The sequence below is a fragment of the Coniophora puteana genome (assembly GCF_000271625.1).
Source record: "Coniophora puteana RWD-64-598 SS2 unplaced genomic scaffold CONPUscaffold_1, whole genome shotgun sequence".
NCBI lineage: Eukaryota > Fungi > Basidiomycota > Agaricomycetes > Boletales > Coniophoraceae > Coniophora > Coniophora puteana.
Window position 1 is genome coordinate 114,859 of NW_006913053.1, and position 26,921 is coordinate 141,779.

The window sequence follows — 26,921 nt, forward strand, 5'->3', positions numbered from 1 at the left end:
TCAATTGAGGTCGTTTAGTGAACGCAACGAAAGGGCATAAATAGACTTGGATTGCAGGTGGAGGCCATGGAGGCTAGGTCGAGATGACCTTGAGCGACCTGGGGCAACGGAGCGGAAGTTGAAAAAGTGAAATGTCGGGACCCGCCGGGAAGACAGGGGCAGTCCGATTTGGCCGGAGTCACTGAGTGCTTAAAGACTTGGACATGCTCGAATACATGAGAAAGTTGTAAATGCATACAAATTTTATATAGAAGAGGTCCCAGCTATTGATCAATAAAGGTATCATGTACTCATACAATAAATAACGTGTAAATATCTTGAACCACCCGCACACGACAGGAGACATACCCGCTACTTAAGTACTCAGTAGTGCTAGAAACCATCTCTGGATCCACGATACGCAACTTCCCTGTCCATTTCCTCTAGCAAATACACCGCTGAGGCAGAATCGAGTCCACACTCGCCGAGAACAGTGGACCATCGCTCGCGGTCGTAGCCCCGCTCACAAAACACGCACTTGATGATTTCGCGTCGCACGACAGCCGGCAGGGACAGCGAGCTCATCGTGAACTCCAGATCTTCGCTTATCCTGTATAGGACGTGGTTTCCAGCGCCAATTCCTCGAGAAAATGAGTGGTGTTCCGCTTCACTACCCGACATGTGCGAGTCGGAGTGTTCGAAGGTAGGCAGCCTGCAGGACAGACCAGCAAGCGGCTCGATTGGCAGGAGCAGCGCGTCCGTCCTCCACGGGACGTCTAAAGGGGAATTTCTGCCAATGTTGGCAAGGGTGAGGGTGTATTCATGATCATTATGCTGGTGAACGTGCGGATGGCCTGAACCATGTTGTGAAGCACTGGTCATGTACGACGGCGGCCTGCTGGGACCAGCATATGTATTCCCTCTCCTCCGTGACGTCTCTACAGATGTGGCCGAGTCCGCTATAAAAGTTGCTGCCCAACCTGGTTCAGTCTGTATATGTGGCACCTGAGCCGGGCCGTCAGCCGAGTTGGAGGGACGGAGTCTCCAGTACGTCGGCGATGGTGCTGAAACCGACGTAGCTATTAGCGCCGGAGCCGGACTGGGATGTGACGAGGAATCATTGTGGTAGTCAGAACCAGAAGGGCGGGAGCCGACGGAAGCTTTTCCCATGATCCCTGGCGGAGGAGACGGGAGAACCTGGGACGGAGGCATGCCCGTCTTAGAGCGGGCTTTGTGGAAAGCGGAATGCAGCGAGGGGTCGCTCCCAAACTAAAGTACTTTATAAGACGCCACTTTCCAGAAATATAGAGAGAGAGTGAACGTACTGAACATTCCATGTCTGTGAGCTTACCTTCAATATACGCAGCCGACTTTCCCTTGCGCTGCTTCGCCAAGATATAGATAATGAGTGCATCCCGAGCCCGCTTGGTGTCTGTTCCGCAGTTGGCAATGACCGACATCACCTACGTATACGTACACCCACACAGTTACGGACGTAAGCATTCTGCGTTGATTGTCTCGCCACTGTTCGTAGGATAACTCACCTCTACGTGATTATCCCCTTTGAAAAATCCGGAGTGCGTGCTCATATCTGCTAGTGTCAGGACACAGGGTATGGAAGTCCAGCGGCAACGTCAGCGATAAGCTGAGAGAGCTCCGTGGGCATTATGAAAGTCGCCAATGAGACCATGAAGGGCGAAGGCTTATAAAGGTGGCTGCGGTCAAGATTGACTCAAGGGACCTGAGGGGCATCAGTGCTTGTGAGAGTGTACCTGTGTTACTGAGCGTAGCCAATAGTGTTGTGTGCGGGCGCACGTTCGTCAGAAACATAGATGCCGGAACCGGAGCCGAGAGCAGCGAGAGAAGAGGTTTCGGCAATTATTGTTGTGCTGTGATGTTCTATCAAAGAGGGTGGGGAGTGAAACTGAGTTTCTCCACAGCTTTGGCTCAGCCAAGAGAGGCGGCAGAGAATATGAAGCTGTCCTTCGCGTCCTTGACGTTAGGTCTCTGCATTTCAAGGAATTCGAGGGGCCATCCAGCGGAAGTTCAGAACGTTCACTGGGCGAACACAGCAGAAGGCACTACGAAATACGGCGCGCCAATTCCACGAAAGGAGCATACGTAGGCTCTCTGCGCAAGCAAAGAAGTGACAGAATTCATGATAACAAGGAGGGCTGGTGCCAAGTATGGCGTAGCCGCTCCGGAAGGGTTCGGATGGAAAACGGAGAATGAAGAAATGAAGCGGGGTTTCGGAGAATGCCGCGAAGTGTGGATGAAACAATCTCGTCAAAGCAACGTCCAAGTACTAAGAGCCTTGCCCCAAGCTCGCCGTCCAATTTCAATCATTTCTTACTTCACCACTAAGCTAACAGTTGCTCCATCACAATATACTGGCTGAACCTCATCGTTTCTCACTATACAGCATGTACCCCTCCACTCGAAGTCCTGCTGGCGCGATGACGTTGTAGACTCGGAGACACTAATCAGCTGTACGTCAACGACATAAGGAGCTCGGGGACGGTATCTGGTGGAAATCAATTATTCCCTTTTATTTGTGAGCAATAACTGTTGTCTATTGCTTTTGTCTTCCCGTGTAGGGATGAAACATTGTAAGCGCTTTGACCTCATGCTTGGATTGTTCTACAATGGGACAACTTCAGCGCCGCGTGAAGTCGTTGCTTGGACCTTCCCAACTACCATATATACCGTCTTGAGCCACTATCGCTCGCATAAAATATCCTTCTACTTACTATCACTCCTCTCTCCCTCTCAGCGCCGACGATGACTAACTTTGAAGGTTTCCACAAATCCCCTGCACTGTATGCCGCTCTCGGGGAAAGACCTTGTGGCATCTACAAGTCTAATCTAACACAAGCAAATCTTCAGTGCGCTCAGCATCATAACCAACAGAGAACATCAGAGAACTACGCTGCACCAAATCTGACCACTGCTGCACACTGCGGCGGCATTACGCTTCCCACCACGACACAGCCTTTACCTGTGCCACCAAACGGCAGGCGTCCTTACCACCAGGAAACGCGGCCGCATAACGCTGGATACGGAAGCACTACCTGCGACACCAGCTGTAATACCTGCAAAGGACTGGATACGTACTGGGAACGGCCCCATTCAACTCACATGCCCATTCTGGAGGACCCATTCGCGGACGATAGCGGGAAGACAATCTATCCTCGACCACATACAAACCTGGTGTTCAAAGGCCATAAATATTCCGACGTTATCAGGTTCTACGAGTCCGTTTCATCGGGTACTGCGACGGGTTACTCGCTCAGAAGCCTGGTTCAGATGAACGCACCGCGTCCTCGCGTGGAGCCCTTCAATCATATGCCAGGCGCAGAGGATCCCATGAGCGAGAACCTCGGCCCGTTCATCATCCTCCATGTCCGAGGGCTAGGACAGTATGAGACATATGGAAAGGTGCTTTGTGTTAGACAGTGGATACTTAAAGGTCAGTGGACGCGTCTGCGTCTCGCTCGCTGTGTTGCAGGCGCTTTAAGGCAAATATGGAATGAGGTGCGTCCGTTCGTAGACACCTGGCTTCTTCCACATTAATTAAAATGACTCTAGGAAATTGCAGGCTCCTGGTCGAGCGCTAGACTCATCATGCTTCATCCCTTGGGAGAGAACCACTGGTCCGTGCAAGTTGGAACAGAGGAGTGACTTTAAGTGATTAATCCCTTCGTTACGACGATTCATGCATATTCTCCACACTAAATTAGGCCTATGATTTATGAGACAGATGAAAGTTTTTACAGTGAATTGTGGCGAAAGTGTGAAACATCCAATACTCAAGACACATTGCATTGCACACCTAAGCGCCGTGATATCAGTATTTGAATTCAGGTACATGTATGGTCCTATAACGTAGACCGCAGGTGCACGTTCCCTGTTGACGCCTTCATGGGCCCTGAAAGCAGGTACACGCGGAAAAGATTGTCAGCTTTTGGACATTTTGCACCGCCACGGTTCTATATGTGAAAAGAAGGCAGAGTACTCTTAATGAAATGAAGTGGATCAAATGGGTGACCGAACGTCGAGCATCGGAGTATTTTTCAAGAAAGAGTTGCTGTCTGGCCCGTGTCCTAGTACTTCCTATTCGCCCAATCTCATAATAAATAGGGGCTTTTGCCTCGTCGTGATAACCATTCATTAGCAGACAACAATGCCTATCAGTGCGTACATATAAACATGACCTACATGAAAAGTATAAACAATAAATAACGGTCAATCACGAGTTACCACTTCCCGGTCCATCTCTCTCAGCATATACACGACCTCCTCCGCGCCGAGCCCGCACTCCTCGAGCACTGTGCCCCAGTTCTCGCGCTCGTAGCCCCGCTCACCGACAAGACACCTGATGATCTCCCTCCTGGACACAACTGGCATGCGGAACGCGTTCATCGCGTCATCGAGGTCTTCGCTTATCGCATATGGAGCACGTCCACCAGTGCTACCAGACGATGACGTCGATCCTGAGTGCTCACGCGTGAAGTGGGAGGAGGCTCGAAGCGTCTGCCGGTGGAATGGGTCGGAGACGACTTCGTAGGGTGGAAGTGCGCTGTCGCGACGTGATCCGAGACTATCGTTGCTGTGCTCCAGACTATGACGCGAGCTAGATGCATGAGATTGGGCACTTTCGGCGTATGAAGGAGGCTCGTTGGTGTCCAAAAAGACGCTGCCAACGTTGTTCACGACTTCGTCGGACGAAGTCATGGAGGTAGGGTGGCGGTCAGGTTCAGCTGGGATGGGTGGCAACGGAGCTGCAGGTGGCAAGCGGCTGGGTGGTATAATCCTCGAGCGCATAGGAGACGGCGGAGGAAGTGAAGTACGAGAACGACTGCGAAAAACTCTTGTTATAGGGGCGGAAGCGGCAGGAGCGCTGCGAGAGAGTGGCTGCGGATGCGGACTTGAGCGCGACTCTTCCATGATGTCGAGAGGTGGAGGCCGATGCGGATCTACAGATGCTGGGATTTTCGCGGTGTGTTGAGAAGTTAAAATATTGCTGAAGGGAAAAGGCTCAATTCTGTCTTCTGGGGGCGATGTCGAAGTAGTGCCAGACCATCGCACAGATGGCGAATGAGGCGAACAGGAAAACGAATCCAAATGGCTAGTCGCATGCAAAGGACCAGACTGACTGGCTATGGAACGTCGCTTTTCAATCTCAGGTGGGAGGGGAATGACGTGAGAGCGAGGCATATCTGTCTTTGCGCGAGCGTCGCGAAATGCCGCGTGGAGAGAAACATCTCTCGAGAACTAAGCCAGCATGGTTGTTAGCTCGCGGGACGGCGTACTACATAACCAGGCACGCACACTACTCTCAAGCTGCCCCAACTTCTCTTCTATGTGTGCTGTCGACCTCCCTTTGCGCTGCTTTGCTTGGATGTACGTGATGAGGACCATTCGCGCCTTGCTCACATTTGTCCCGCAATTTGCGAGGATAGACACCACCTGTAAACCCACGAGTTCGATCGTTCAGCACACTCCTATACATCATCGAGCTTCATATCTCGCGTAGAGCTTAGAATCTCGACGCACCTCCATCTTCGTATCCCCTTTGAATACCCCTGAATGTGTGCTCATCCTTACTCCTTGAGGTGCAGCCTAGCGATATCAGCTACAGCAAGTAGAGGTGAGAGTTCCGTGGGCATCTTGACGGTGGGCAGTAAGCGCGTTCAGGGCGCACATAAAGATAAGTTGACCAGAACGGGGCGCACAAAAGACACCGGGAAGGGCCATGTTCAAAGAGGTGATAGGCGGAGCGGGGCCAATGGCAACAAGAGAAGACGCACGTTTCCCGAATGATTGACACCGGGAATGGGCGATTCCGAAAGAGGGGACACGAGATGTTGGCTGATGCTGGGGGAGGATGGCGTACTCACCTCGGGAGAGATAGAATTTGAAGCTCGGAAAAGGTTTTTGCTCGTATGACGCACGCGTGTTATAGCATGCGCATTGAAGATGAAGGAGGCAGGCCTACTCATCCGACGGATGGTGAAGAGGACGACGAAGGTGATGACAGGCAAAATCAGTGGCCACTCAGGCCACTAATCCTCACCATTGACACCTCCCAGTCGCCCCTTTCGGCCTCCGGGTGGGGCCGAAGTGGATCAACGATGTTCGCGACAAGGTATACGACAACCACCAACGCCGCTCGTTGGTTTGACATTGCCTCAACCGGTGGCTGATTGGCTAAAGTAATGAGAGGACGTCGACGTGAAGAAGAGTACCGTGCAAAGGTACCCGAGTGCAAGAATTCGGGCATCCAATCATTTCGGGTTTTGCCGGTCCTCCTTCCTCAAGGCAAAATTCCAATAAATTCATTAACTACAGTAAGCCCAAGCTAAATTCGGGAGCAAGAATGGTCGCAAAAGAGTGGTATCGTGGTATGATGTAACGAAGATTAATAAACGAGTGGACAAAATGAGGGAGGACGATTATTGGTATCAAATTGGTATGGCGGAATGGAATCAGTCAAGGTCTACCCTCGCGCCCCTCGACTTCCCTGTAGATAAAATATCGCTGTCGATAGCACCTTTGTCGGAGCGTTTGAGAATTAGTCCACCCCCACCCGTCGATCCGGCATCAGAAATATCTAAAGGGTCACCAACGAGACTGAGAAGGTCGTCTTGCTCGCCGTTGCCATTCCTGACTTTGAGGCCGCGAGCTGCATATCAAGCCTGAGATTAGAACGAAGAGGAGCAAGTAAAGCTTAAACATACCCTTGTGTTCCCTAACCTTTATTACTCTTCTTAGGACACTGTCGACATTGCTCATAATTTCATTGTTGTGGTCACCATTGCGACGGACATCTGGTCGCGAAGCCTGGTCAAAACGAAGAAGAGGATGAAGAAACGAGACAACCAACATTTTGAACTCTGCAGAGTACCCTTCACGAAAGATCCCGTGTAACTGCCAAGGGTACCGACATAGTTCGTCGTAGCTTGAAATTCGTCAGCAGCTCGTACACTGAACCTAATCAACCAGCCTTACAATCCTTGTCATGGAGGACGTAGCTCACAGCCTGGCTGCCAATACGATCTTTTTCTCATTAGTACAGGCTCTGCTTTTGTCCGTTAGGTTGGACTCACTAGTAGTGCTGTAAATTTTCTTCGCCGCGGCAGCCATGGTCAGTGAATTGGACGGGGCTTGCGATAGCTCGGCGTCGCTTCCTTCTTCACGCTTATGTAGGGTATCCTCCTTGAACGCCTCGGGATGGAAAAGGCCTTTCTTCGCAGCGTAATCTTCCCAGTCCTCAATATCATCGAGGTTGTCGAAGCGATCCGCAGTGTCCATATCCTGAACGTCTGACAAGGGACAGCAGTTAGATTAAGCGAGGTAGCACTAGAACCATGTCATTTACCATCTCGGCGGACATCTCAACAAAGAGTGTTCGTCAGCACCGCCACTGACGCAAAGATACAAGACGCACTCACCCTTCGAGATATCCTTAACAGCGGATCCCGTGTTACTGCCAACGCCACTGACATAGTTCGTTGTAGCTTGTACTTTGTCAGCAGCTAGCACATTGGATAGATTCATCGGATCGAACTCACCATGAACGCTACTGTATCCATAGTTCTCAAATTGGCTACCGGCGCGGTCTTGAGATTTGTCAGAACTATCAGCAGTCGCACACAACAGCCTTGACTTACCGATTTGGGCAATCTTAGATACAACAATCGAGTTGGAAAGAGCCTGTGATAGGATGCCCGAGTCTGAATCTCTCTCCTGGTGTTCCGGTACGGTATCACCTTCAGCTCGGAGTACGTCTTTTCGTCGTTAGCGAAAACGCATTCGATAGATTTGATGAGACCCACTGGTTACTGCATGCTCTGCATTCAGTCGCTCCAGATCGCCCGCTCGGATGCCTGAGCGGGCTACAGCGCACTAGCGTAAGGGTCATGAGTATCAGACACAATGGTGGCTATCGTAGAGCAAGACGCACGCCAGAAGCATCTGTACACGAAGAAGACGAGTGGTAAATGTCCTGTATCCGAGCAAACACACGATATTGACTCACCTCTGCAAGGAACTGGAGCAGCGAACGACTGCTGGACGAGAAGCACGAAGGAGAGAAGAGAAAGAAGGCGAGTGCTGAGCTGCATGGTGGCGACAGAGAGGGATGGATCTATGAGATAAGGAGGATGGGTCGGACTACGTCGAGTTTATGAGTCTTCGAGCGTGTCCTTGACCCGAACTCTGACCCGAACATGGGTTGACAGCCATCGTGTCTCGGAGGCGAACGCCTGCTAGCGGTGTCGGCCAACAGGGCTTCAAGCGGGGCGGGGCGTCGCGTCATGACGGACATTGATCCGTCGCGATATTACATACATGGCGTGTCTCCGCGATCCCGGCTCGAGCAGACTTAGCCTAAGAGCACAAGATTATTATTATTAAATCGAGTTTATTGCTCTTTGAGGACATGCCCTATGGTAAGCAATTGTAGGAATAGCACATGAATATCGTTTCTACGCCGATACATGTTGACCCACCGTTGGCTGTAGATTAGAATCCGACGCTATATCGCCGTCCGTGGTGCTTCCCATTCACGGTGTAGGCGTAGGGTCTGTGCCGATGACATGAAGCGAGAGTTACTCAAGCGACGTCAACGTGTCGAACATACCGTGTCCGATTCCATCGCAACATCGGTGACCCTTGAACCAGCTTGAATTAGTCGGAATTCGCTAGTAGCATTTCTGTGAGGGAAAATCCCTGACCTACCAGCTTATGGGCTAAAACAAAATGATGCTCATGACAGAACTCAGCTAAAGTGTCATCCAGAAGAATGGAAGGCGGAAATTACAGTCCTTGTTCGGATGCGTTGTATGTTACAAGCATGCGACGCTCGTGATGGCACTGGCTGCAGGAGAGATGTTCGGTACGAGCTGGCCTGAGATTGACTGAGCTCAAAATCCCTTGCAGGAAGGCCTCGTTGATCTTTGCGTGAACGGAGTAGTCGAAACCATCAGAGAATAATCGATATGTCGCGATCTATAGTCAATAAAACCCAGCCAGATACATAGCAAACAGAACAAGCTCCCAAGTGCCCGTCGGTCTCGAGTAAGGAATTCCTTACGAGTGCTTGACCGTAACCTTACTCCCGCTAATCGTCGTATGCGTCAACACCTTCCCGCTCTGCTCAATATCGCTGACACTAGCACCAGCGGGCGTAACCGTCCCGCTCCCCGTGCTCGCGCTCGCATCGCTGAACGTGACGGTGCCGAAGTTGGCAAAGGGCACGAGCCCGCCGTTCTCCTCAAAGTCCTCGACGATCCACTCCGCGTCCTGCTCGCACAGCGCGTGCGACGACGTCAGGGCCTTGGACACCTTCTTCCCGGTCGTGACGTTCTCGATGACGGCACTGCCCGCGGTCTTGGAGGTCGCGGTGACGGTGAGCTTGACCACGTCGCCTGCCTTGATCGCGAAGTTGGAGAAGTCGTAGGCGCCGGCGGGGAACCATTCGTACCAGGCTGGAGACGTGTCGACATGAGTATAATGGAGTGAAGATGCAGAGAGAAAGGGACGTACAGTCGTACGAGACCTGGCCGTTGTTGATGTTGAAGTCGACACCGGTCTGGAGGATCGCGCTGCCGCACGAGGCGCCGTCGATGCCTACCCAGGCGGAAGCTGCGCCAGAGCCGGAGGGCTTGGGGACGGTGAACGTTCCTGTCACGCTCTTGAATGTGCCCTGCCGGTAGGAAACACGGTCCAAATCACGTCAGTATGGTATCCTCCGTGTGAAGAGGAGGACGCACAGCGGCCTTGGACTGGATAGCGCCGGCCCAGTTGGTCGAGTATGACTCGTGCACGACGTCGTTAGCATCGGCAGCCTCGACCTTCTGAATGAGGTTCGATGAGCGGTTGCGTGCTGCCTGGCGCGCGGCGTACCGCTCAGCGCTCGTGGGGATGGCGAGCGCAAAGGAGGCAAGTAGGAGGTTGGAGAGGAGGGCGAAGGTAATCTGCATTGCCGGGAACGTCGAAGGGCTGAAGGGGGGAGACGAGGATTACTGGGCTAACGGGAGGTGAGGAGCTTGGGAGGGTAGAACATGCTCTTTTATACGTACATGACGCGGAAGTGGGTGCTGTGAGTGCATGTGCTCCGTTGCAGGAACCAAAAAGAACGCATGGCGTTGAAACTCGTCGATGACAAGGCGGGACATCATTCTATCAGTTGTTATTAGTTGTCAGTCCACGAGACCTGGAAGATAGAGAGACGCCTCGTGATAACATCCAAACGTATTGCCCACGGATCCCCGAGGCCGACCGAGGCGGTGAACAAACGCTATATCCCCACATGGTCTCGAGGACAGTGTGGGGAAAAGCGCGCGAGGTACGAAGAACAGCTTGGTTCGGTGCCTGGCTGCCCCGTCATCAGGCTCATCTTCGCCGGCGGCGGGTGCAGTGGACATTCGAGTGTGATGAGGATGCTGCAGGTTTATGTTAGGAACACGACAGGAGCCAACAAGCATTGTGGTGAAGTACAGGGATCAACGCTCAGGACAAATCATGAGGAAATACCAGAAAAGACTTCAGCGAGAGGCATCTAAGTGCTCTCAGCTCATCATGCATCAGCTGTTGAGAGCAACTCGCTGCGGCTCTGCCTGTAGGTGTACGCACTTACACCTTGCACTCGCCCATTTTCCTGGCTGTCATTGAGCTTCTATGTTTTCAGAGTGGTTGGACGAGTTATTATCAGCATTCGAAGGTCTCGGAAGGATGAGGACGTGGTTTGAAAGAAGATGCGGGAAGACGGTGGATGGATGATGTCGTAAACACGTGACCTGGGAGGTGAGTCTGAATGAGTCGAAGCGTTTGGGGTGACTATAATCTTTGTTTTCGTCCTTGACTCGAACACAAAACTCACTTTCTTTCTGCAATGGCTTTCTGATTTATCGAAGGTCCATAGGACTTTCGACCTCCAGACTCACCTCACGCTCTGGTTGCAGGCTACTACTACGCTCGAACATCACCAACAACATCTACATGACAGGACATGGAGACCACAGAGGAACTACAGCAGCTTGAAATCACCGCTCTCAAATCCATCTATGACCAAGACTTCATCGACCCGCCAGCCCCCAAAGCTTGGAAGGTCTGTGTTTCTTTGTTACGCACGCGTCGAGCACGTCATTGACCACCACTGCTTGTCCCACACCAGGGCGCCGCTCGCCAGCCCGAGTTTATCATCAAAGTATCCCACCCAGACCCTGTCCACGCATCCAAAGTTTTCTTCTACCTCCATGTCAAGTACGTCGCCTTTTTTTTGGGGAGAGGCGCCACGTGCCCCATTTGCTTGACAGGCTGAACGTGTATGCAGACTCCCCAAGACGTACCCCACGCTAGCCACACCCATCTTCGCGATCCAGAAACACTCCAAGGGCATCCCGAATGTCGCTGAGAGCTCCATCATCAAGTTCATCAATGCCGAAGCGGCGAAGTTGAGAGGTGGAGAGATGGTCTTCCAGGTGCGTCCCCCCATATCTTTGTCCTCGGGCGCTCCCTTCTCACCTCTATCTTTACATCTCGCGCGTCAATCACACCGCCCCCATACCCACCCACTTCCGCTTTCCCCGTTCGATACTCAACCATACGCACATCTCAACACCCGTACTTTTGGTACAGGTCATCACCGCCGCCCAAGAATGGATCGCCGACAACATTCGCCCGCCACAAGAGGCCTCCGGCTCGCTCGCGTATGAAATGGTCAAGCGCGCGACGGAAGAAGAGCGCGAGCGCACGCTCAAGGCCGCCGAGGACGCCCTGCGCGCGTCCGAGGCTGCAGCCGCGCGCGACGCGCAGCTCCAAGAGCAGATTCAGGAGCAGCTCCAGGCCGACGCGGCGCAGCGGAACATGAGCAACGCCGCAAGGAAGGGAAAGGAGATGCAGTACAAGGCGGCGCGGCAGCGTGCGCTGAGCGATGCGACGGAGGTGCCTGGGAGCGGTGTGGGCGTCGCAGGCGAGATATTGACAGAGACGTTTGCGCGCGAGGTCGAGTTTCGCGGGTTGAGGTTCTCGAGTGTGAAGATGTTTCATCAGCGGCGAGGTGAGTCCTTACGCACGTGGTCTCTCGTGGTAAGAGCTTATGGACATGGGGGTGCATAGAGTGCCTGGGCACATACTACCTCGCCGACCCTGTGTGCGACGACGTACGCGCCACTCTCCCGCTCGAGGTGCATGTCATCGAATTTAACTCGGACTATTACACCTCGTCCCAAGGTCAGCTCTGTCTCCATGCCTCCTTTGCTTCCATTAACCCACCGCTGTGACCACTACAGGCAAGAAGAAGCTCAACCAAGTCGAAGCCGAACTCAACAAGCTCTCCACCCTACGCCATCCGAACCTGCTCTCCGTTCTCGCGGTCAAACTCAGCCTGAATCATGTTCCGCCCCGCCTCGTCGTCCTCAGCGAGCAGCGGCCAGCGCTAACGCTGCAAGATGTGCTTGAGGACAGTGAGTGTCTGAGGGAGGAAAGAGCTTGTGTACGTTTTGCTCCTTCTATCCCGGAGTTGAGGCGCGGTCAGCTAACGGCTTGTTCCATCCCTTGTGCATGTGTTTCGGCGGCGGCAGGATTATCTCGGGCAGATTCTCTCTGCTCTCAACGCTGTGCACGCGGGCGACCTCGTACACCGCGGTACGTTTCCGCCCCTCTTCTCTTCTCCTTTCTCTCATGTTTACACTTTTGCTCACACTCATCATTTTGTGCGGCAGGCCTTGACACGTGCTGCATCTTCCTCGCGACGCGCGAGAACCGATCCCAGTCCAAGCACGTCAAGCTCGGCAAGGTTGGGTACTACGCCCGCCTGCGTGACCTGCACCGCTCGAACTCGTTCGGGCCCGACGTGACCGCTACGAACGATGAATTAGGACTACCGGAGGCTTGGTGCGTCTACCATCCCTTTCTCCATGTGACGAGCGAGATCTTGATTTACGGTATGAATTGGACGGGGATAGGTTATACAAGGAGGCGTTCGACTCGCCGCTGAGTTACTCCAAGAGAAGGGACATCCACTGCGTCGGGATCGTGTTTCTGCAGATGATTCTGGGCTGCGACGTTACGAAGTTATATACGGACCCGCGTACAGCGCTACAGGCTGGTGAGCCCCCCTCCCTTCCACTCATCCTTGTCTTTCCAGTTCTCAATCGGTAACACCCCAGCTCCTCTAAGCTCGCCCGAACTCCTGCAATGCGGTTTTGCGATGTTTGCCTCATCATCCTCGTCCTCCTTCTCCAACAGTGGCAGCCACAACGGCGGAACCGGATCCGGTAGCAAAAAGCTACACGTATCCTGCTCCACCCTCCTCGCCGACCTCGCCGCCATCTCCGCCTCCACTCCGGCGGGAACCAGCCGCACCGTCACTCCCGCCAACCCAAACGGCGTGTCGATGAGCGGCTCCTTCCCCTACTACATACCCGGACACGGTCCGCGCACGCCAAACGACCGCCATGCGTTCAGCACGTCCCCGGAGAAGGACCGGGGCGAGTACTTTCAGCGGGTCGCGAGCTCGCTTGCGGCTGCGCCGCCGAGGACGAGGCAGGCAAGCAGGTGGAAGGAGGACTGGGAGGAGCTCGAGTTGCTTGGGCGCGGGGCGTTCGGGAGTGTGGTTAAGGCGCGGAATAAGATCGATGAGAGGATCTACGCTGGTGAGTGCCCCATCCCTCTTTCATACCCCCCTCGTTCTTAGCTCCTGCTGGGTGATCCATGATGCGTGTGTCTGACGGTACGGCAACAGTGAAAAAGATCCGCCTGCGGACAGACCAGAGTGACACGAAGATCTTTCGCGAAGTCAACGCGCTATCCCGGCTCTCACACCGCTTCATCGTGCGGTACTACACCACATGGGTCGAGACCGCCGAGCTCCCCGCGTCGACGGTGCCCTCATCGGACGACGAGACCTCCAGCTCCAAATCCAAATCCAACGGCAACGCCGGCGCTCTCCCTCTCTCCCGCCGCATCAACGGCTACTCCGACTCCACCTCGGACTCAGACTCGGACTCGGAAGACACAGAATCGGGCTCGGGGATGACCTCCGTCCCGCACTCGCACTCCAACTCCCTCTCGGACGGCGCCGGCGGAGGCGGGGGCGGGGGCGGAGGCGTGCGGTCGTACGAGTACACGGGCACGTCCGATCCGTTCTCGCTCGATCTGGACGATCTGGACGACTACGGCGGCTCGGGGAGCAAGTCGAGTTTCCCCAGCATCCATTTCACGCAGAGCGACGCGGCCGCTGCCGGGGGCGGCATTGTGTCGGAGGAAGACGAGGACGACGAGGACGGGGAGGACGCGTTCGCGGGCTTGTTTGCACCGGACTATGCGAATGGCGGGGCGGGAAAGGGCCGCGAGGTCGAGCATCGTGTGAGCCGGACGCCGCCGGTTGTGCCGAGGACGCTGTATATTCAGATGGAGTTTGTGGAGAGGCAGACGCTCAAGGAGGTGCGTTGTGCTTTGTGTCTTTGTTGCGAAGGATGTGTACTGACCGGGGCTCGTGCTGTTTCAGCGGATTGCGGAGGGACTCTCGGAGGACGAAGCGTGGAGACTGTTTTATCAGGTCTTGGACGCGCTCGTGCATATGGGCAGCATGGGCATTGTGAGGCGATTGATTTCTTACTATGATACGAGCTAATGGTATATTTTGGATAGCTCCACAGAGACATCAAGCTAACGAACATCTTCATAGACGGCAAGGGCGACTGCAAAGGTAACTGATCGTATGCCAAAGGCTCCATTCATAAAGTACTCATCGTAAAATCGTGCAGTCGGAGACTTTGGCCTTGCCACGTCTTCTCTTGCCGCGGTTGACCCCTCGGACCTAAGCCCAAATATTGGTGTCTTGGACGCTGACTTGACGCTAGGTAACCGCATTTCCTTCGTACACAAGTGATTTTTTGGCTGAGTCACCATTATGACAGAGGTCGGCACGAAGCTGTACATTGCCCCAGAAGTTTCGTCCAGAAAAAGGGGACCTCGCAACCACAACCAGGCCGATATGTACAGCCTCGGGGTACGCTATTTTCCATGTAATTGTTCGACAGGCAGCTGACAAATCCGAAATGTGTCCGCAGATCGTGTTTTTCGAGTTGAACTATTTCTTCTCGACAGGCTCAGAGCGTATAGCTGTTATTGAGGATCTGCGGAAACCTGAGATCTACTTCCCGCGAGACTGGGAGAACAGCCGCTCGAGGCAGAAGCAAAGTTTGTCGCTTTATTGTCGCGGTGGTCTGGATGGTTTGCTAATGCAACAATCATATGCAAGTAATCACCTGGCTTCTGCAACATGACCCCGCAGAGCGACCGTCGGCACTCGAGCTTTCCCAGAGCACGCTGTTACCTCCCCGTGTTGAGGACGAGTTCTTCAAGGGCGCTCTGCGCATGATGGGTATGCGCATTAATCATCTTGCCTTGTCGGTATGAAAGCTGACTGTTTGGTTGTCTACACTCACAGCCAAGCACGACTCACCTCACCACCAAGCCGTGCTCGCGACCCTCTTCAGCCAGCCCCCAAACCCCGTCCGCGGCTTCCTGTACGACATGGAGGCCGAGGTCCCGGAACACGTCTATCTGAACGGCATCGTGCAAGACCGCATCGCGAATATCTTCCGGCTCCACGGTGCCGTGGATATGGAGCCGCCTCTGCTCATCCCGGCGACCGCTGCCGCCATGGGCGAGGAGACCCACAGCCATACTCAGTCAGGGGCAGTCTTCAGCTTGGGCTCGGGGCAGAGCTTGAGTCGGGACGGGCAGCCGAGTGGGACGGGCCAGGGGGGCCAGAACACGAGCCAGGCGACGTTCATCGATCGGCACGGGGATATTGTGAGTTTGCCGAATAATGCGCTTGTTCCGTTCGCGAGGCTCGCGGCGAGGAACAGTACGAAACGTATCAAGCGATATCATATTACGAACATCTATCGACCGAAGTGCGTCATGTTCATCGTCTGTGAGTATGGTTTGACTGATAACCTGTCATACTCCTCGCAGCACTGTGCCGGGCCATCCGAAGGTGACAAAGGCGGCGGTACTCGACATTGTTACGCCTGACACGTCGGCTGGTCTGATCGCGGCTGGAGCCGAGATGCTCATGCTCGTCAACGATTTCTTGCATACGTTCCCCAACCTTGCACAGAGCTATGAAATCCACATCTCGCACTCTAAGAGTACGCGTTGTTAGATTATGTTCACTCTTTGTCGCGACACTGACACGTTCTTTGTTTGTAGTCGTCGATCTAGCACTCAGTCGCATCCCGGAGGAGCTGCGTGCCTCCGTCATCGATATCATTAACCAGTCGAAGAGCTCCAATTCTCAGAAACGAGCGTCGCTTCTGAAGAAAGGGCTTCTACGGAGTACGGCTGACGAGCTCGAGGTCCTCTCTGACATCGGTACGCAGTCTGACACTCTTTCATCACGCCATGAACCGTCACTGACGAACTGCGTGTAGACGACATCGACGCAGTCCTGGCGAAGCTCGAGAAAATCTCGCCAGCGCTTCTATCGTTTATCCAGCCGCTGATGGACGACATCAAGCAGACGGTATCATTCGCTCGGAGCGGCGGGCTGACAGCGCCCGTGTACTTCCACCCGTTGATGTGGGGTGCCCATCACATCCACTACAAAGACGGTGTTCGGTTCGAGGTCGTCAGACGGAACCGGCGCCTGGATGTGCTCGCTGCCGGCGGCCGGTGCGTCTACTGCGCTCGATGTGCGTTTGCATTCTCGCTGATATGGCACTTCAAATACACAGATACGACAGCCTCATCCGCCAGTTTGCTCCTCCGAAAACGAAGCCGGATGCGGAGCCCGTCGGCGCCTTTGCGATACAAATCGCGCTCGAGAAGATCACGCTCGCGCTAGCTGCATTCCAGAGCACGTCCGTCAAAGCTCTCGTAAAGGAGCAGCGCTCGTTCGGGTTTTGGTCCCCCCGTCGTTGCGATGTGTACATTATGTCATATCAATCGGGACATATACAGGACCGGCTCGAGGTCGCTGCGTTGCTGTGGCAGAACGGGATCAGCGCCGACATTATGTACGATGTGGGCCTGGACGATACCAAGCATGAGAGTCATGTTGAAATGTGTACGCGGGAGGGAATACTGTGCGTTTCACTGATGCATCTGCCTCGCCGTGCTGGCTTATAACGAGCTCCACAGATTCGCAGTGTACTTGCGACCTCGGGCTGCCCGCCGAGAGCATGCCACATTCAAAGTAAAGAGTATCCTCAAAGGCACCGAGCATGAGGGTGAGTCTCGCATGCTCTCCTCCCATTCAGCCAGCTGACTATTGCTTTTTCCCTTTTCTCTCTTCACTCAGTATCGCGCCAAGAGCTCGTCGTTTGGCTCCAACAGGAACTAGCCGAGCAGAAACGCATAGACTCGTTGACATCTGGCTCATCATCCTCTGCAGACGGTTCCTACGCAAGCTCTGCACGAGACGGACCATCACAAGAGACAGACGTCCAACTGCTCCTTCCCGTCGACGCGAAGAAGCAGCGCAAACAGGTAAAGCAGCTCCTGCTTGACAAAGCATACGAGCGTACCGCGCAGCTCCGATCGTCACTGCTGGCCGGCTTCCCAACGCTCGTCGTGGACGTCCCTCCAGCAACGTTCGATATGCTCGTGCGAAGCCCTGCTTGGGTGTCCGATGACGAAGCGTGGCGTGCTGTCGTGGCGACCGTGCCGACGGTGCACGTCGGGTACGCGCAGCAAGTGAGGGAGGCCGCGGCGAGGCGCAAGGCTGATGGATGTGCGTTCGTGCTGTTGTGTGGTGCGAGGGACGAGAGAATCCAGATTCTAAGTTTGACATGAGTTTTACGTTTGATAATTACTTCACATGGATACTTGACCTCTGATTTGATGTTTCTTTTTCCTGTTATTCTACCCGGTTGTCTGTTTGTGTACTTAGTGATACTTATATAGCATGATTAGGGCCAACGCCATAGCATCGTCAACATTTCAACGACGAAGCAACCAATACTCCTGCCTGCTCGCGGTTGTATTCAACGTTCTCCACCCTCCCTACCTCAGCAAGGTCCCTTCGCATCGACGAGAAGTGCTCCTCCCAAAAGACATTAATCTTTATGCAAGGTATATACCCTTTGCTCGACTGATTGGTTCTCGGAATCCTTGGTGACGCTGGCGGGTTTCCTACCATCAGACCGGCAGGTCTACACATCTTATACTCCTTCTAACTTGGGATGGAGCCCAGCGAGATGTCAAGTTGAAATGGGCATAATCTTTACGGCCGCTAAATGTACTCGAATACACGTTACCAGGCTTCTGTTCAGCGGCCTACAGTAAACCTCTCGCACTCTGCATGTGTTAGGATACGCAACCAATGCTTTGCATTTGGGCTTTGGCAACCTCCATATTCTCTTTTGTAAAAATAACATAAAAACTGAGTAGATAAGGATTATGCAAAACCCAAGTATCCGCACTAGAACGCCACAATTAAGAAGACGATCGCGATCGACATCGTGCAATCAGATTCCAATTTTCTCTCCGTGGATCTCCGGGGGGCTGTGCAGCGTTTTCCTGGATATGAACACCAAAATTTTCGACACGGCGTGTTCTCATCTACACACATCTCCGCCGAAGAACCCCGCCGAATTCAATGACTCGGTTGCTGTTGCCCGCACGCTTTCGTCACATCAGATCCTGAAAGCGTCCAGGCCAAGCCCAGGCGCGAGGCTACATATGACTCGTCATAAATCCATTAACCCGAAAGTTTCTCAGAAGATATAACTATGTAATTTCTATTTGATATGTTCTCAATGTTCATCCCAGTAGAACTACCCAGCACCCGTCGTTTTCTAGTCCATTACAGATACTTCCAGGCATCAGAGCGCCACCATGTGCACTCAAACAAACTCGAAACCTTAAAGTGTATAAACTGTAAAGCACCAATCCTAGACGTTCGACATCTACGCAGCGTCGATCGAAGTCGAAGCAAACTCAGACGCCAGCGCTACACCCGCGGTTCCCGGGGTATATACCCTTCTCTCAAACCATCCGGTTGGCTCCCCGATCATTGAAAAATCCCAATTACCACATTCGAGCTTCCCAATTCCCAGAAGTGGCCTCACAGCCTTTCCTCGAGAAACATTCGACAAGTGCCCGAGATGCAAGATCTTGACCTCCACGCAAGCTTCGCGGAAGCGTGTCCATCCCACATCGTCGCCCTACATCATTATTTCAACAGCGCTGTGTCAAACCACAAAAAAGGAGAACGGGTGACACATCCGTCCATTCTCGTCCCTACTTCGACTTCTCCCGTGTCCTTCTCTCTCTTTTCCGGCTTCGATCTTTTTCTTCCCCTTCCAGAGATGTTGCAGCTGCTACTTTCTATACATTGACAACCTCATTCCAGGCACGTCCGTTCTCGCCCCAGCTTCGACTTCGATTTTGAAGGCGGGATCCGGGTATTGACGCCGTTATGCCCGCGAGTGTACAGGAAATTTAGAACTCGAGATTACATCAAATTCACTTGGAATTCCTTGTGCGTCACTGGCTCGGAGCTCTCGGACTCCATGAATTCCACGACTGGAGCCAATCCGAGCGCACTACCCTGAAGCTTAATCGAAACTTCGGCCTGCGTGCATATGCGGCTGTACGCCACCACGACGAGATGAAATTCTGTCTGGAGTACTCACGCATCTACGGTATACTGTGTTGCGTAACATTCAATTATAGTTTTTTTCGAGCGCCGATAAATAAAATATGATATTCTAAATATAGAGGTAACAGCAGCAGCAAGTGTAATGTAAAAGCAAAAGTACAAGATATCCGAGCAAGCAATCGACCACTACGACACTCATTACCGCGACTTATACAACCAGGTTCGAGGCCACCAACGTATTGCTCTGAGCCGAGCACTCAGGGTTCATGTTCATCTTCTGCATCACAAGAGCCCGTTTTTCTTTATACTGCAATGAAAAGCTCGCTGAGAATCGGAGAGAATGAAAGAAACCGGCTGATCTCACCATCGCCTCCTTATCCCGCAAGGTCTCATACATCTTCTTGTTCATATTCTGCATATGCAAATGCATAGTCTAAGAGAATATATCGTGAGTACGAAGTAAAGGGCATGTGGTTGGCGACGAGAGCTCACCCGCATGGAACGGCTGCTCAGCCCTTTTGGATACTTGTCGACGCGCTCGAGCGTGAGCGGCGGCGAGCCCACGCGGCTCATCTGGTCGTCCAGGAACGACACGTAGTTTTCGAGGCATACGAGGTAATACCGCTTCTTGTCATGCGACGAGATAGAATTGCTAGAGGGGTGACGGAGGTGGTATGAGCACTGACGTCGACAAAGGAAGAGGTATATCGGACACTGACCAGTCGATGGGCTCGAAGCCCATTTCGGCGACGGCAGCGCGCTGAATCGCCTTTTGCTGGCTTATCCGCGGCTCTGGGCGGTGATTCAGAGCGTCTCGAGGGGATTTACGACGAGGTCGCGCCCCCGCCTTCGGAGTAGGTGAAGACTCGGGCTCCGCCTTCAGCGTCGCCAACGGATGCGGGGCTGCGTCGGTGGAGTGTTGATGCTGCCCGTTAAGGCGGTTCCCGTTTCCCGCCACCGAAGAGCTGGGGAAAGAGCCCGAAGGGGCAGGCGCGCCGACGATAACAGATGCACCAGGGGCGGAGGGCCAGCCATTGGGGACAGCGGTCTCTGGGTTTGTGACAGCCAGCATCGCACAGGGGGTGAGGAAGAACTCCGGCTGTACCGAGCCGTAGCGGTCGACTAGTCTGTCATCGTACATGCTGGGACTCGCATAATCTTTCGAGTACACCTTCTCGTCGGGTAGATATTGCAACGAAGGCGTAGGCTGGCAGGCCGGAGCGACCGACGCTGCAGGTGCATCATAGCCATAATTGTAACCGTCGTAGCCTGCGTGAGATGGCTGCTGTGCAGGTGAGGACTGCTGCGCGTTGGTTGTGTAGCTGTAGCTGGAGGAAGAGTTGGGGTGGGAACCACACAGCGGTTGGCAGAGGAGAGGATTTTGGTACATCGCCGAAGGCGTTTGGGCCTGAAGGCCGGAAAAGCCATCGGTGCGCTGGTAGGTAGAAGGGCCAGGGAACTGGGTCTGTGATGGCTGCTGACGGTTGTAAGAGTAGCCGTAGCCAGGCGTAGCAGCAGCTGCAGGATAATCATGCGGAGCCGCTGAGCTGAACGAGCCGTAATTATAAGCCAGCAAGCTCTGATGAGAATTTTGTCAGCAATAGCACGCGCGAGTTTCACGGCTACTTACGTATGAGTTATAGTGAGAATATTGGTGATTTTGAACGGACTGCATGACGAACGGCTGGTGACGAGAGGGGGAGAGCTCGGAGGAGGGAGAAAGACACGGGATGCCAGGCGGCAAACCTTTACCTCCCCGACGGCCAAACATTTATATCAGCCCACTAGGGCGCCTCGGAACAAAATTAAGTGGCAAGAACATCCCGAGTTTCTGGACTGCTGTATAGTACCGGAATGGTCACGGCAAGGGCTCCGTCGACGTCTCACCGTCTCGACGAATCGACATCCGGGGGGAGTATACGGTTCAAGCGATCGTAAGTGACACAATACATGCGAAAAGCGGAAAACCTTAACCAGCAAGCCGGGTACATGAATCAATGGCCGTTCGAGTTGCCCGCCAGGGCTCCCGGCGCCGATCGCAGATTCCATCTTTATATGGAGAGTTCATTGCCTAAAGGTAGCAGATAAGCGAGAGGGATGGAGCATGGAGGCATCGGGGAAAAGGTGTTGTATCTTGTTGTTTCTTTGCTCCGGTAAACGAGTCAAACCCAGATCAGCTTCTGAAGGGACTAGAATGCGCCGGTAATGTTTATGTACAGTTGGGGATGGGATCAGGGCATAGATCGAGAGGATCGTCGCTGCGCGAGTAGGGTAGGTTGCAAGAGTGACAAAAATGCGTCTGCTAGCTTGTTTCATCTTAAAGCATCCAGTTGCAATTGCCCAACGAGCCTATGGACACTTTCATGTTAGCTCACCCGACACGGGGGAGGCGGGTGACATGCAAATCCCTTGCTGCGATGTGCAAATCCTCACGGGGCTGAGGCGTTCAAAGAAGAAGCGCACACCGTACGTTCAGCGAGGAAAAGCACGATTGCAGCGTGCGAAAGCCGCTCCGAGGTGCCCGACGGGGCGCCCTGAGCACAAATAACCACCAGTAGTAGAACCACGCCATTGGAGCATGCTTCGCGGGACTCTGCAAGGAAACTTCTTTCCTCGAGTTGAATGAATGACGACTAGAAAGAGGGCGCACACATGACAACGAGGTAAAGAGGATTGCGCGTGCCAAAAGGTCCCACAGACGGCGTGGTACCGTCTAGTAGGTGTAATAGTCACCCGCTGATGCAACCATTTCAACCGCATCGAACACAAGCGCCACAAAGGCTGCCCGGACATGAGAAACCTGAGAGGGGCTGCACAACGGCTTTACAATCAGACAATACCTGATTCTAGAACACGATCAATACAAAATCGTGAGCATACATGGGTATAAATCAATGAAACACATCTATGATATATGATGCCTTATGAGCGCTCACGCCACTGGTGCTGCCGCATCATCCTTTGCCGACGCCAATGCCGACACCTCATCGAGCGAACCCGCGTTCTTCTGAATCATGTACCGAACAAGCACGTCTATCCCTGGCACAGCGGGCACCCACAGGAGGGGCGTCGTCCACATATGCAGGAAGCCGTTGTTCGCTAGCATCGTGTCGCGAGCACCTGTCGGACAAAATTGAGTCAAATGGGGTGACGAGCGCTGTCAGTTTTTCATGCTTGAAAGGGAGCAGAAGTGAGCGGCGTACCTGGACGCGACATCTCTTCTCGTAACCGCAGCCAGCGCTCGGGGTAGTCGGTCAGAACCGCCTTTGCTCCCCATTTCGTAGCCTGTTCGGATCATTAGTGGGCGCGTTTATCAGTACTATTATTATTATATGAAACAATCAAGCATACACGTACTTCTAGCATGTGTCTGGGATCGTTCACGGTCCAAACGAGGAACGACTTTCCCGCCGCGAGACAGTCCCTCCTGAATCTGTATCGCAATAGCCGACATCATCGTCAAAACGCATGTCTCTCGAACACGCAGTTTGGAAATGTACGTACGCCCGACCTTGTACCGTAGCCAGCACACCATAGTTGATGGAAAACACATCCACCTCGTCCCAGAAGTACTTCCGCGCGATTGATGTGCTCGCTCCGATATGCAAGCGCGCGCACGAGGGGAGGTATTTCTTTGCGTAAGGCAAAAACTTGGGATGCCACAAGCCGAGAATGATGCGCGGCGCGAGCTCGGTCTCCCAATCAGGTAGCTGCGAGGCGAGGGTGTCGTGCATAAGGGAGAAGACGCGCTCGGGGTCGGCCCAGATTTTAACGTCGACGTTGAGCTTGACGTGTCGGTTCTCGGGCTATGCGGTCCCGAAGAGACTACGTCAAGATGAGACCAAATGAATGCGGATGTAGACGGACCTGCATGAACAAGGCGATTGTTTCAGCGAAGGTGGGTATGGATTGCGCGGGCTGCTTGAGGGTGCGTAGATGCTCCATGCCGTCTGGCCCATACCAGTTGCGCTCCTTGATCTTGCCTATCGACCCGGTCGTCCTCCGCAAGTCTAGCGGACAGCTTCAGCGCTCATTACACCAGCTTGCAGTGATCCACTCACCGGGATCGTGAAACATGATCAAGACTCCGTCCGCAGATACATGCACATCTATCGAGAAGCACCATGATCAGCAAGTGGGACAAGGGAATTAGACAGTCAGGTGCGTACCTGTCTCAACCACTTCGACACCATCTCTTATCGCCGCCTCGAAGCTCGCCAGCGTATTCTCTGGGAAGGCCGCAGACGCCTATAAGACGAGTCAGGAAAGCCCACGCTCTCATTCAAGTACACTCAACGAACCCCTCGGTGTCCCCAGCACTCTATGATATGACAACATGATCAGCAAGTCAGTGACTTAGAACAGGTCGCAAGCAGACGCACCAGGCAAGGGGGGTGTTGATGCTGAACCCATATGGAGTGATTATCTCTGGAAAGGCCTGTCGATCCTGGTCCACTGTCCGTCGACTGCTGAGGGGAAGGAGTGGACGACCCCTCTATAATCCTTCCCATGACCGGCTCCTTTCCGAGCGAATGACGCAGCCCACGGCACAGAAGTCCCGGGGCGCGGGGATGACAAACGGCGAGTAGAGGGAACTAAGTCAGGGAGCGTAAGAGCACACGGATCAAAGAGCGAGTCGGGTCAGCTTGGAGGATGCACGTTCGAGCGCGGGCCACTGGACCGACCTGCCCGGACTATACTTAGCTGCTTGCGCAATGTTTTTGTTACACATGGGGGTCCGAGTCGGCTCGTTTGCTCGGTGATTTCTGTCGGGGGCTAATGTTAAGGTGTCCAAGTAGTCTCCCTTGCAGACCTTGACACGTGCTCGCCTAAGGACGGTCCAAGTGAATACGAGAGCCAAATAGAGGATGACGAGATCGCCGTGAGAAAAATATGATGACGACAGTGGACGGCAAGTCTTCCTCGCGATCTTGATTTCGTAAGGCAGCGAGCGTGGTCAAAAAAGGCAATGGGAATTTGTTTTTGAAAAATAAAATGACCACCGCAGGGGTCGAACCTGCAATCTCCTGATTCGTAGTCAGACGCGATGCCATTTCGCCAGGCGGCCATTGATTGCTTGGCGAACGCATACTTATATAATCCCTTCTGGAAAATCTCGTCGATGATCCTCGATGATTCAGGTTTCTGCCCCAGCAGTCAATCCACAATGAACTTAAGTTGGCATTGGCACTTTCATTTTTTTTTTGCCACACAGTTATAAAGCATAGGCTATGGTCACGGGACTTCTACTGCTTTGTAAGATACTTTATGCCACCAACGGGCAATGGCTTCTCCGAGTCCCTGATGGTTTCAACGCGCTTCTTGTAAGGAATATATCCAGCAATCTTGTTGAACATCTTTTGGATCCAGATGCGCGAGGTTCTATACTTCTTACGAGTATCCTCGGATATAGTTGGAAGCTCCAGGAAAGTAAATGGCAGAGGCGACGGGCGTGTAGGCGAGGCTAGAGGCAAGTTAGTACCGGGAACAGATAAGAACAACAAATTGCTCGTACGGGTGTGAGGAATGTACGCAGCCTTAGCAGAATAGCGATATACTGCGGACGTGAACGTGGCCGAAGAGCTGATCATCGACTCCGTGTACGCAGGACTTTTCTCTTGAGGATGCTCGTTTCGCGGATGCAGTCGAGGGGCTGTGCCATCCTGCACGACGGTGGGAGGATGGCTAATAAAATAGATTACTCGTAAGTTAGAGGTTTCGATGACGAATCGGAGCTGAGAAACATACACGTTTGAACCGATTTTGTCTCCGCGTGTTAGCGTAACATTTCCTTTCACCGTAGACACGACCACATTCCAAATGTTTTGGCGCGCTTCGTCCAAAAAAATGTACGCCGAGTCCTCTGGAACGCCTATGTCCTTGTCAGGGCCAATGGGGCCCTTTTCAAGAGCTTCAGTGACTGTGACCACGTCATCCTTCGTCTGAGCGTCACATGTCCCTTGAAAATATGTATGAAGGTCTTGAACGTGCGAGTGACCATATGCTCTCTTTGCGTCGGAATTGAGCCTAGTTCTCACAGCCAGCTTCCGCACTATGACTTTGACGGCGTCCTTGGTCGGGTCTGTTTTAACTTCAAACTTTCCAGGTCTGGACTGAGCGTGGGATCCAACGCGCGCTTTGACGGACCTACGTGCGAGTTCGTGTCACCACAACGTCACTGTACCCGATGAGGAAGTGGCTCACCCTTCACCAATACTGACTATTGCTGTGGCATTATCGCCTTCAAGCTGTATGTCAGCGGATATATTCCCTTTCTGCGTCTCGAGGGACAGAGACTCGGTGGCATGGAAGCGACCGTTGATTGACGCGAATATGGCGTTGAACGACCCGGTCTTACACCGTAGTGACTGCAGCGAATATGTGCGACTCATCAGCGCTGTACGCGGACACGGGTGAAACGTTGGCAAGCATACCTTAACATCCGCTCTACCGAATACATTCTTTACTAACACATCACCGAAGAGAACCTTCTCTTCGAGGGCCTGTGTGGCCAAGCTGAAGCCGGGAATGTCCATCTCAAGCTTATCGAACGATAGAACAGATGCGGGCCGGAGCCAGCCTGACGGACCACATGCAGGTAGCCAAACTGTCACTTTGAACAGGACAAGGTCTTCATTGGGAATGAATCCGGAAAGTTTGGGTGTCTAAGGATGAAAATCTTTTAGCTAAAAAACATATAGAACGCTGGTTGCAACGCACCGAAATCAGAACACCATTGGTCCCGTCGGATCTTTGTATCACGCCAACCTGGGTGGCACAGAGATCTGCCGGATCTATGTATGCAGCGCGCACTTGCACTCGCACACTTTGGGTCTGGCCGCGGTCGTCGTCGTTATACGCCACGATAACATGTCCGCGGTGCTTCGACCCCTCAGCGAGAAAGCACAGTCCGGCAGAGTTGATAGGAAGCTCGAGCGTCGTCTCCGCACCACAGTCGTATCCCGCAGTCCATGCGGGGTGGCCTTCTACACGTTTCCATACAGCGCTTGAGATGATACGACTCCTCTTGGCGGCCTCGCAAGTGCGCTCTTTGGCGTCGGTGGCATCGGTGGCGTCGGTGGAAGCGAGAACGGTATTCGGCAGCGAAAAAGGGACGGAGTGATGCTGTGGCAAGGATCCACACCACTGACCCTCGTCGCAGGCATGATGCAACATTTTCCTGAGTAAAAGTGCGAAGTTGAAGGGCAATTGAGGATGAACGGGGGACGCGAAATAAGTCTTCCTACTGAGAAGGTGGCTTTTATACGAGGCGCGGTGGGACCTCGCGGGTCCAGGGTTCAAACGTTCAGGGCTGGTG

At 53.4% G+C, this 26,921-nt stretch overlaps 8 protein-coding genes and 1 non-coding gene across 9 annotated transcripts; 1 reads left to right on the plus strand and 8 right to left on the minus strand.

The window, feature by feature from the left end:
* Positions 1-196: 196 nt before the first annotated feature.
* On the minus strand, positions 197-1,634 carry CONPUDRAFT_160836 (uncharacterized protein). The gene is made up of 3 exons (XM_007764712.1): positions 1,524-1,634; positions 1,305-1,442; positions 197-1,248 (listed from the first exon to the last, which is right to left on the minus strand). The coding sequence occupies exons 1-3, from the start codon at positions 1,566-1,568 to the stop codon at positions 373-375; spliced, it is 1,059 nt and encodes a 352-aa protein (XP_007762902.1). The 5' UTR covers positions 1,569-1,634; the 3' UTR covers positions 197-372.
* Positions 1,635-4,118: 2,484 nt separating this feature from the next.
* CONPUDRAFT_160837 (uncharacterized protein) lies at positions 4,119-5,851 on the minus strand. The gene is made up of 3 exons (XM_007764713.1): positions 5,536-5,851; positions 5,311-5,448; positions 4,119-5,253 (listed from the first exon to the last, which is right to left on the minus strand). Exons 1-3 carry the CDS (start codon positions 5,578-5,580, stop codon positions 4,225-4,227), a joined length of 1,212 nt encoding a protein of 403 aa, XP_007762903.1. The 5' UTR covers positions 5,581-5,851; the 3' UTR covers positions 4,119-4,224.
* Positions 5,852-6,467: 616 nt separating this feature from the next.
* On the minus strand, positions 6,468-8,105 carry CONPUDRAFT_148049 (uncharacterized protein; the record flags this gene model as incomplete). The annotated part of the gene is made up of 12 exons (XM_007764714.1): positions 6,468-6,664; positions 6,720-6,809; positions 6,866-6,940; positions 6,991-7,038; positions 7,089-7,304; positions 7,361-7,375; positions 7,434-7,499; positions 7,554-7,601; positions 7,653-7,769; positions 7,818-7,887; positions 7,946-7,956; positions 8,021-8,105. The coding sequence occupies 12 exons, from the start codon at positions 8,103-8,105 to the stop codon at positions 6,468-6,470; spliced, it is 1,038 nt and encodes a 345-aa protein (XP_007762904.1).
* A 967-nt stretch (positions 8,106-9,072) lies between these two features.
* Positions 9,073-9,965, minus strand: CONPUDRAFT_44784 (uncharacterized protein; the record flags this gene model as incomplete). Its single annotated transcript, XM_007764276.1, has 3 exons — positions 9,073-9,470; positions 9,529-9,688; positions 9,756-9,965. 3 exons carry the CDS (start codon positions 9,963-9,965, stop codon positions 9,073-9,075), a joined length of 768 nt encoding a protein of 255 aa, XP_007762466.1.
* Positions 9,966-10,993: 1,028 nt separating this feature from the next.
* On the plus strand, positions 10,994-17,945 carry CONPUDRAFT_114006 (uncharacterized protein; the record flags this gene model as incomplete). Its single annotated transcript, XM_007764715.1, has 24 exons — positions 10,994-11,098; positions 11,159-11,247; positions 11,318-11,465; positions 11,623-12,043; positions 12,103-12,216; positions 12,276-12,478; positions 12,567-12,630; positions 12,708-12,879; positions 12,951-13,093; positions 13,155-13,640; positions 13,730-14,430; positions 14,495-14,584; positions 14,638-14,695; positions 14,754-14,849; positions 14,907-14,998; positions 15,060-15,189; positions 15,251-15,373; positions 15,440-15,911; positions 15,973-16,148; positions 16,210-16,371; positions 16,431-16,671; positions 16,734-17,084; positions 17,140-17,228; positions 17,300-17,945. 24 exons carry the CDS (start codon positions 10,994-10,996, stop codon positions 17,791-17,793), a joined length of 5,220 nt encoding a protein of 1,739 aa, XP_007762905.1. The 3' UTR covers positions 17,794-17,945.
* Positions 17,946-18,908: 963 nt separating this feature from the next.
* Positions 18,909-21,584, minus strand: CONPUDRAFT_140725 (uncharacterized protein; the record flags this gene model as incomplete). The annotated part of the gene is made up of 8 exons (XM_007764716.1): positions 21,454-21,584; positions 21,234-21,396; positions 20,323-21,182; positions 20,096-20,255; positions 19,968-20,015; positions 19,638-19,651; positions 19,472-19,592; positions 18,909-19,166 (listed from the first exon to the last, which is right to left on the minus strand). The coding sequence occupies exons 2-8, from the start codon at positions 21,372-21,374 to the stop codon at positions 18,909-18,911; spliced, it is 1,602 nt and encodes a 533-aa protein (XP_007762906.1). The 5' UTR covers positions 21,375-21,396; positions 21,454-21,584.
* Positions 21,585-22,421: 837 nt separating this feature from the next.
* Positions 22,422-24,237, minus strand: CONPUDRAFT_114008 (PLC-like phosphodiesterase). Its single transcript, XM_007764717.1, has 9 exons — positions 23,986-24,237; positions 23,905-23,924; positions 23,773-23,851; positions 23,665-23,712; positions 23,471-23,613; positions 23,108-23,409; positions 22,961-23,036; positions 22,807-22,888; positions 22,422-22,723 (listed from the first exon to the last, which is right to left on the minus strand). The coding sequence occupies exons 1-9, from the start codon at positions 24,014-24,016 to the stop codon at positions 22,536-22,538; spliced, it is 969 nt and encodes a 322-aa protein (XP_007762907.1). The 5' UTR covers positions 24,017-24,237; the 3' UTR covers positions 22,422-22,535.
* Positions 24,238-24,599: 362 nt separating this feature from the next.
* Positions 24,600-24,671, minus strand: CONPUDRAFT_t15. Its single transcript has one exon. It is a non-coding gene; the product is annotated as a tRNA-Arg (tRNA).
* Positions 24,672-24,849: 178 nt separating this feature from the next.
* CONPUDRAFT_160841 (uncharacterized protein) lies at positions 24,850-26,831 on the minus strand (the record flags this gene model as incomplete). The annotated part of the gene is made up of 6 exons (XM_007764718.1): positions 26,324-26,831; positions 26,038-26,268; positions 25,808-25,971; positions 25,352-25,750; positions 25,119-25,288; positions 24,850-25,067 (listed from the first exon to the last, which is right to left on the minus strand). The coding sequence occupies exons 1-6, from the start codon at positions 26,777-26,779 to the stop codon at positions 24,850-24,852; spliced, it is 1,638 nt and encodes a 545-aa protein (XP_007762908.1). The 5' UTR covers positions 26,780-26,831.
* Positions 26,832-26,921: the final 90 nt, after the last annotated feature.

What these genes read in the sequence shown, in the direction of transcription:
- CONPUDRAFT_160836 (XM_007764712.1), bottom strand. Translation starts at nt 1,568, where the DNA reads ATGAGCACGCACTCCGGATTTTTCAAAGGGGATAATCACGTAGAG. An exon ending in AAGGGGATAATCACGTAGAG is followed by an intron (nt 1,443 to 1,523) that starts GTGAGTTATCCT and finishes ACGTATACGTAG; the next exon opens with GTGATGTCGGTCATTGCCAA. An exon ending in TCACAGACATGGAATGTTCA is followed by an intron (nt 1,249 to 1,304) that starts GTACGTTCACTC and finishes AAAGTACTTTAG; the next exon opens with TTTGGGAGCGACCCCTCGCT.
- CONPUDRAFT_160837 (XM_007764713.1), bottom strand. Translation starts at nt 5,580, where the DNA reads ATGAGCACACATTCAGGGGTATTCAAAGGGGATACGAAGATGGAG. An exon ending in AAGGGGATACGAAGATGGAG is followed by an intron (nt 5,449 to 5,535) that starts GTGCGTCGAGAT and finishes GTGGGTTTACAG; the next exon opens with GTGGTGTCTATCCTCGCAAA. An exon ending in TGGGGCAGCTTGAGAGTAGT is followed by an intron (nt 5,254 to 5,310) that starts GTGCGTGCCTGG and finishes ATGCTGGCTTAG; the next exon opens with TTCTCGAGAGATGTTTCTCT.
- CONPUDRAFT_114008 (XM_007764717.1), bottom strand. Translation starts at nt 24,016, where the DNA reads ATGGGTTCAGCATCAACACCCCCCTTGCCTG. An exon ending in ATCAACACCCCCCTTGCCTG is followed by an intron (nt 23,925 to 23,985) that starts GTGCGTCTGCTT and finishes GTCATATCATAG; the next exon opens with AGTGCTGGGGACACCGAGGG. An exon ending in AGTGCTGGGGACACCGAGGG is followed by an intron (nt 23,852 to 23,904) that starts GTTCGTTGAGTG and finishes CTCGTCTTATAG; the next exon opens with GCGTCTGCGGCCTTCCCAGA.